The 8,491-nt window shown below is 42.6% G+C and overlaps 1 protein-coding gene across 1 annotated transcript; it reads left to right on the top strand.

Moving 5' to 3' along the window:
- Positions 1-1,015: 1,015 nt before the first annotated feature.
- Positions 1,016-3,581, top strand: LOC147454590 (UDP-glycosyltransferase 85A7-like). The gene is made up of 2 exons (XM_086516490.1): positions 1,016-1,664; positions 2,490-3,581. Exons 1-2 carry the CDS (start codon positions 1,019-1,021, stop codon positions 3,401-3,403), a joined length of 1,560 nt encoding a protein of 519 aa, XP_086372616.1. The 5' UTR covers positions 1,016-1,018; the 3' UTR covers positions 3,404-3,581.
- The last annotated feature ends 4,910 nt before the right edge of the window (positions 3,582-8,491 follow it).

Genomic DNA, 8,491 nt, shown 5'->3' with positions numbered 1-8,491 from the left:
TTGTGAGTCACCAAAAACTGGCAAACTGCGCTGCACTGGTACATAGACAACACTGTGAAGCTCTTTTTCCATATGCGAACAATAGCTCTCAAACACATACAACGTAACTTGAACTCAAAAATTAAGACAAAAATAGCAAATTGAGCTCCAGCTTGTTCAATTCAGCATTGCTTATTCCCTTTACTCTGGCATAGAATGCATTGTTGAAGTGCCTGCCAAGAAACAAGGGACCCTAATACGTCAGACAGTGTCATGGTAGCAACTCACAGTATCTCGAAGGCAACAAGCTTGAGACAAAGAATTACTACTTCATGAATTATCCATGTCAAAAATGCATATGAGATGTATGGACCTAATGGAACGGAATGCTTTGCTGCTCTTTCAATGACCTCACTAGAAGCTAGCTAAATGAACCAAAGGTCTTTCTTGCTATCCTTGAGGCAAGAAAACCACAAATGGGCACCTTGATAACAACCCCAAAAGCAATTAAATTTGCACCGCGAAACATGAAAAGCTGGTAGCCAGCATTGTTTCAAAAGAAAGTACATCTCTGAATAACCGAGGCTATATCTAGATGGGAAAATCTAGAGGGAGGATTGAACTGAAGTGAAGCAAGGCGGAGAGCAGCCCATCTGCTACTGCAGTGCGACGCAAGAGGTGGAAACACCTCAGGGAAGCTCGCAAATAGCTGTGCAATCAGCAATTGGCAATGATAATTGCTGCAAATAGCACGAGACTTAGGCGACAACACTTATTTCCGTTGCCATCTTCCCTCTCAGCTGTTCTCCTATTACAAAGGTCGTCCGATTTGGGGCAAGCTACAGTGCCTACGAAAGAGATAGAGAGACAAAAATAGCTAACCCATGCATGTCGTCCACCTATAAAACACACCCTTGCGTGGAACCTCTCCATTGGCGAGACCCCCTATGGCCATGCTAGCAAATTTCCTCCCCATAGACCCTGCCTTAGGGCAGTGCCAACAAACGGGTCAATTACAAACTTGGACCCTCAACGAGACATGGGCCATGGCCATGACCATGTAGAACAGACGGGTCAATTCCACCTTCAACGTTTCACCTGTTTAAAACTACAAGCTCATGAATCAAGAAGACAGCGAGCCGTGCAGCAGATTGCCATGGCTAGTGAGGCCGCAGCAAGGCGGAGAAGACACCATGCACTGGCGGTGCCCCTGCCGGGCCAAGGCCACGTGAACCCCCTCATGCGCTTCTGCAAGAAGCTGGCCGAACAGGAGGGCTTCACCATAACCTTCGTTCACATTACGGGCGCCTACTTCAATTTTCAGCGGCAGGAACTTGACGGCAAGCAGAAGGATGGAGAAGACGAGGGCGTTATGAGGCTCGATATACGGAGAACGCATGTTGACATGCCCGATCCGAGCGAATTAGGGAGCCTGGATGTTGGGGCTGGTCCCATTCAGTGCGGATTTGCAGCCCTCGGCAGCATTTCCCCTCAAATCGAGCAGCTGTTGCTGCAGCCCCACGATCCGCCCATCACATGCCTCATCTCCGATGTCTTCCTCACTGGCCCTACACAGAGTGTTGCCGACAAATTCAACCTACCCAGGATCGCTTTCTATACCTGCAGTCAGAGCTTGCTGCTGCTTGCAAACTATATTAGAGAGGGAGTGATGTCTCTTGAAGATGGTAACTCTGTCTGTCTCTCTTCTCGTCTCTTCTCTGTAAGGGCTTGTTTCATTTTATAGGAATTACTCCTACTAGAAAATGCTCTGAATGCAGGTGGAGCCATTGTTATGATCTGAAGGCTTTGGGAATAAATGTCTGAATGAAGCAATTAAGATGGGGCAAAAAAAACCCAGAGATTTGACTTGTTGGCGTATACAAAGGCAGTAGGCAATGGCCATGTGATGCATAGTTATCAGTTATTTTTGGAAATAACTATGTCGCTTGCATGGTCACCTGTGCACTAGTTATTTGTCTCATATGCAACTAGGCAAGTGTTCTTGTAACTATGCCATTTTGGTATGGTTTCACCAGTTATGTATTACTGATAACTAGTGCACACGTGACCACATCGTTAATAAAGCATTGAACTCTTGGGAGCAATTCTGGGTTGTTAGGTAAAGCTTGTTGATTAGTGCCATAGGGCAAGCCAATGATGGCAATTTTGTTGGCCTACATAAGGCCTTAGTAAACCATGGAAGTCTTGGGAGCAACTGTAGACTGTTCGATAAAGCGTGTCCAATAGTGCCGTATGGAAAGGTAATGATGGAAAATCTTTATCTCCCTTTTCCTTGTAAGAGGGGCATTAACAACGCAATGTTGCAATGTCTTATGTATATGTAGGCCTCGTGAGGGATGGTTGACATTTGTTTTGCTATTTCTATAAGGAGTAGTTGGTCACACACAGTCTTTTTCATCAGCTTATGTAAGCCATTGTGACTTTTCCCCTGGTTTTTCTTGTGAAAGTGTGTTTGCCAAAGTTGAATGAAGCTGATTTCTCGGTTGCAGTTTTAAAGGCCTTGGAAGCAAGAGAGAGATTAAAGGACAACATCTTTAAGGAGGGGCTCCCTGGCTTGCCCACCATAAAAGTTTGCGATCTCATGGAGCACTTCCAAGAAAATAGATTTTTGTACACAAATGGGTTCCAAGTAATGCAAGAGACCACAAGCAAAGCTCGTGCCATAGCTATCAACACTTTTACAGAAATTGAAGAAGATGCCCTTCAAGTAGACACAGGCATACCAATCTATGCAATAGGCCCGTTAGTAGAGCCACTTGAAAATGAGTTGAACACAAGCTTGTTGAAAGAGGATGAGGCGTGCATGGTTTGGCTAGACTCACAACCGTGCTCATCTGTGCTTTTTGTTTCTTTTGGTAGCTTTGCACCCGTAAGTCTACCTCAATTTGAAGAATTTATTGCTGGCTTTCTTTCTAGCAAGCAACGCATCCTTTGGGTCTTCCGTCCCAATCTCGTGAAGGATGCTCCATTCACAACATTCCCAGAGGAGGTGCTATCTAAATTTCATGGCAGGGCCTATGTCACAAATTGGGTCCCCCAAGTAAAAGTCCTTTCCCACCCATCTGTCGGTGGCTTTCTTACTCATTGCGGATGGAATTCTACTTTAGAAGCCATAAGCCATGGTGTTCCTATGCTTTGCTTTCCTTATATTGGTGACCAATTCTTGAATGCCAAATTTATCATTGAAGAGTGGAAAGTTGGACTTGGTTTTAAGGAGAACAAAGAGAGTGGATTGATTGGAAGAGAGGAGATAACGAGGGTCATTCAAACACTACTCGAGACAGAAGAAGGAGAGTGTCTTCATCATAAGGCCGACTCTTTTAGGAATGCATGTGCTCGGAGCTACTTGCCTACAGGTGGGGCATTCAACAATATTCAAGCCATAGTTAGTGCCCTGGAGTAGAAGGTTTCTATTCAGTCAGATTATGATCGTAAATCCCAAGTTGCTTTCATTGTACTATGCTTGATGATGATAAGTGTAATATGTAAAGCTATGTTTCTAGACTATGAGAACATAACTAGTGTGTCATGATTACTTCCCAAGAAACAATTCAATTCAATTTCCAAACATTTGAGATTTAGATGGTGGTTTTTAAGAAATAGTTCATTAAATGTTGTTTTGCGGCTATCTCTATTCAATTTTGCAGAGACCCACAATGCGATGTGGTGTTAGCAAAAATGGATGTAACTATTTATGAAAACATAAAGTAACTATGTTGATCGTTGGGTCAACAACACAACATAACTCAAGTTTCGTATCAAAGTCTTATCTTTTGCGAGTTATGAAATGCTACGGATTATGGCTATAAACGTCATTTGTAATGAGTAGTTATTCTAGTTTCAGAAGCTGGGGTGTAATGGCACTTCCAGATTGTAAATACAAAGCCATTTGACTCGATCAACCTTATTTTTGGTTAAACCTAAGGTAGCCTTAGTATATAAGGTATCTAAGTCATTTTGTAAAAGACACTTTTAATCATAATCAAAACTGAGCGTTGCCGTCTAGTGTGTGAGAGAGAAAGAGAGTGAGCGTGAGCTTCATCCTCTTGCTACGCCCGGCTCGTTCAACACATTGGAGATCCGACTGCACCATTGCTGTAGACTCGAGGAGAGCTACGCGACAACGTCAAGCATTCCACGCGAGACGAAGCGCACACGTCGACGCATCTACGAGCTATTTGTGGCCGTAAGTGTATCAAACGATGTCTGTTTTCTGCGTGCTAGTAGTCTATAGAATCGTGGTGACATAAGCTACACACAGGTACTCATAAATTTCAGTTTCGGGCACTTTCAAACTTCTGTTCTGTGATCCTACGCGTTTTTCGCAGATGGGTTTAGAGTGAGGGTTTTGAGTGTAGAAGCTTAGGGACAGGTCTATCCTAGTGAGGGGATGGTGTTCCTTAAGTTTCGTATGAATCTGGCATGATTAGGTGAGTTACCTTCCGCATGTGTGTATGTGGCTAGGTGGTGTAGTTGAGGGCAGTGAGGTTCTTGATTGTGGTTTAGTAGGCCTTTCTGAGTGTTGTATGTGTAGGATGGTCTCAGTCTGACAAGCTAAAGAGATTTTCTTCGTGTGCCTATCGTGTCATCTGTGTCCTCGATTGACATTATGTTGATCTAGGTAGTGTTTGCATGCACTTCATGGGTGTGTGAGTCATATAGGAAGGGGGAAATGTTGACCGCTGGGTCAACAACACAACATAACTCAAGTTTTGTACCAAAGTCTTATCTTTTGCGAGTTATGAAATGCTGCGGATTATGGCTATAAACGTCATTTGTAATGAGTAGTTATTCTAGTTTTAGAAGTCGGGGTGCAATGGCACTTCCAGATTGTAAATACAAAGCCATTTGACCCTTTCAACGCCATTTTTAGTTAAACCTAAGGTAGTCTTAGTATATAAGGTACCTAGGTCATTTTGTAAAAGAGACTTTAATCATAATCAAAACTAAGCGTTGTCGTCTACTGTGTGAGAGAGAGAAAGAGAGTGAGCGTGAGCTTCATCCTCTTGCTACGCCCGGCTTGCTCAACACATTGGAGATCCGACTGCACCATTGCTGTAGGCTCGAGGAGAGCTATGCGACCACGTCAAGCATTCCACGCGAGACGAAGCGCACACGCCGACGTATCTACGAGCTATTTGTGGCCGTAAGTGTATCAAACGATGTCTGTTTTCTGCGTGCTTGTAGTCTATAGAATCGTGGTGACATAAGCTATGCATAGGAACTCATAAATTTCAGTTTCGGACACTTTCAAAATTCTGTTCTGTCATCCTACGCGTTTTCCGCAGATGGGTTTAGAGTGAGGGTTTTGAGTGTAGAAGCTTAGGGACAGGTGTATCCTAGTGAGGGGATGGTGTTCCTTAAGTTTCGTATGAATCTGGCATGATTAGGTGAGTTACCTTCCGCATGTGTGTATGTGGCTAGGTGGTGTAGTTGAGAGCAGTGAGGTTCTTGATTGTGGTTTAGTTGGCCTTCCAGGGTGTTGTATGTGTAGGATGATCTCAGCCTGACAAACTCAAGAGATTTCCTCCGTGTGCCTATCGTGTCATCTGTGTCTTCGATTGACATTATGTTGATCTAGGTAGTGTTTGCATGCACTTCATGGGTGTGTGAGTCGCTTTTCGTCCAACATTGGCGCCGTTGCCGGGGACACAAGGACCTAAGTAGGTTTCCTACTAACACTCGTGTGATGGTTGCTTGATTTAGTTTCGGCTAGAGAAAGCGTTTTTCTTAATTGATCTAAAAGAGGATATTCCACGATGAAGTGGATAGCCAGGAAGCGTGTGTCTTGTCGAGGGTCTGCGACTAGATAGGTTTAGTTAGGATCTGTGGATTAGAGTAGTTGTTGGTGGTCGAGTGATTTGTGAGGTGATAAAAGCGTTTACTAGTCCGTGTGTGGCAGTGAAGCGTTTTTCTACTCATAGATGCAAAACCCCATATGATTTGTAAGAGTAGCTTTATGTAAGTGATCCGATTCTGATCTAGAGCTATTCATCACTGAATTATTTGCTAAAGTGCTTGATTGCATTTGAAATCACGGAAAAGTATGCTTTTGAGGGTAAAAATGCATTAAACAAGCTTTTGTGGATATTTTTGTATGACTGACTGATGCTGTGCATATAAAAGAGCATTTGCAAGGGTTCTGTGAAGAAAACCTGCAATTTTGTAAACATAGATATCCTACGCGTAGAATGTCTCAAGGGGGTTCTGGAGACCAAATTTGAAAATTCTGACTGCACCAGTGGGTTCAGAGGGTAGGTTTTACCCTATTTTCATATTGACTTGGGTGTTTTTCCCTATTTTTGTTGACCAAAAGCCAAAAGCCGGAGCCAGAAAACGTAAAATTTCAGAAAAGGCTTAATTGAGTGATTTTTTCATGTTTTTGCAATTGTGAAGCATACTTGCACTTGCTGAGAGCATAAGGAAGCATCAGGGACACTTCAGTCTCAAAAAATCAGTAGTAGACATCCTACGCGTAGGATGTCTACAGGGTGATCTTTGCATTTTTTTGAAAATCTGAGGTTACCAGTGTGTTAGAAGGTAGGTTTTATCCTATTTTCACCTGGAAAGTGGAAATTTGATCAAATTTTGGCAGTTTAAAGCCAAAAAACGAGAATTGCCAGATATCCTACCCAAATTGTGTCCAAGGCCTAAGTTTGAGACCAAACCATATGATGACTCCATAGGCATGTTCTAAATGTTGTATTGAGTACATGTGATAAATTTCATCTCATTTGGGTCAGTGAAAGGGAAGATTGAACAGACTTTAGCATTTTGACTGAAAAAGGCAAGGATAGCTAGTTTTGGGGTCTTTTGACATGCAACTCAAATCTAAGCATATCATTGGGTTGCTGACATCAAGGGAAAGCTGTGGGACAAGTCTGGGGTCAAACAGGCCAAAAAGACATCCTACGCGTAGGATGTCTACTGCATAATTCTGAAACCAAAATTCTACTGTGACCATACCATGCTGTCATATAGCCATAGATAAGCCTCCTAGTCAATTTTGGTCCAATTTGGAGTTGATTTGACTTGGGAATTCATCAGAACAGACATCGGGCTTTTGGAACAGATTCTTGATCATTTGACCAACCTATAGGTGTCAGAATCAAAAAGTAAAAATAGCTGTGAGTTTAACACATCAAGGGGAACCTACAGTGCAAGTTTGAGCTGAAACAGAGCAAAAAGACATCATACGCGTAGGATGTCTCCAGGGTCATAAAGTGGTTAAAATTCTACTTTGGCCATATAGGGAGGTTCTAAGTGTCTCAAGGATTCCAGAACTTTTTTCAAAAGTGAATTTGGACCTTGTTTGGCCTATTTACCAAGCAAAGACAAGAATTGTCAGACATCCTACTCTTGGAGTGCACTAGAAGCTTATGCAGCCCAAATCTTGACCTATTGGCATCCAAATTCAATTCTAAGCATACCATTGTGTTGCTGAGCACTAGGAGAAACTTGGGATCAAGTTTGGACAAAATCTGAGCAGTTAGACATCCTACGCGTAGGATGTCTCCAGCTTGATTTAGGACTCTAAACCAACTTATGAGCACACCACTGTGATCAACACATCAAGGAGAAGCTGGGGTGAAAATTTCAAGTCATTCTGAGCAAAAAGACATCCTACGCGTAGGATGTCTCAAGGACATTTTTTAGGTCCAAATGAAATTATGAGCATACCATTGTGTTGCTGGACTTAAGGGGAGTCTCTGGACCAAATTTTGTTAAATTATGAGCATATAGACATCCTACGCGTAGGATCTCTCTAGGCCAGTTTTAGGGTCCAACTATAATTTTGACCATACAGAAGTGTTCACAGTGTCACAGAGATCCCAAATCTTTTTTCAAAATTGAATTTGGACTCATTTTGACCATTCTAAACTGCAATTCACTGTTTTGGCTATAACTTTCACAAACGGTATCGGATCGGAAAAGTTTTTATATCAAAACGTAGCCTGAGAGCGGCTCTACAGATCTTAGAGCAAAACCTGAACTAAATGCATGCCAACGGCAACCATTTAGTTCAACTTTGAAAAAAACGTCGTTTGAGGCCTCAAAATTCATCCGCAAGTTAGGGGTGTCTGAAAGCGACAATTTGCGAGAATTGTGACGAAACGGTTGCGGTTTTGGACATAGTTTCGACTTTTCCCTAACCAAAGCACTTGAACACAGTGGACTAAGTCTACTTGAACCAAGCAAAAGCTCTTAATCCCAGAAATCATGTCTATCCTAGATTCAAACGCAGTTTACACAAGCTTGGAGATCCCGACGATAGAGGAATATCCTCCCACAATGGATCTTCCAAACTTGCAATTGATAAAGACCCATCTTGTTGAGAGAGTTTGGATGATTGGTCATGAGAGTGAAGGACTATATAGATACATTGACGACAATGAGGTCAATCTTTATTGGTGCTCAGATCCATACCTAGAAGAGAGAACGGATTACAAGCTCTTATATGTCTACACATACGGAGTCAACTGTCAATGGA

This window comes from Adiantum capillus-veneris, chromosome 7 (assembly GCF_014529385.1).
Source record: "Adiantum capillus-veneris isolate H3 chromosome 7, ASM1452938v2, whole genome shotgun sequence".
Classification (NCBI taxonomy): domain Eukaryota; kingdom Viridiplantae; phylum Streptophyta; class Polypodiopsida; order Polypodiales; family Pteridaceae; genus Adiantum; species Adiantum capillus-veneris.
The sequence above is the reverse complement of the archived record's forward strand: the minus strand, read 5'-3'. Positions and strand labels throughout refer to the sequence as shown.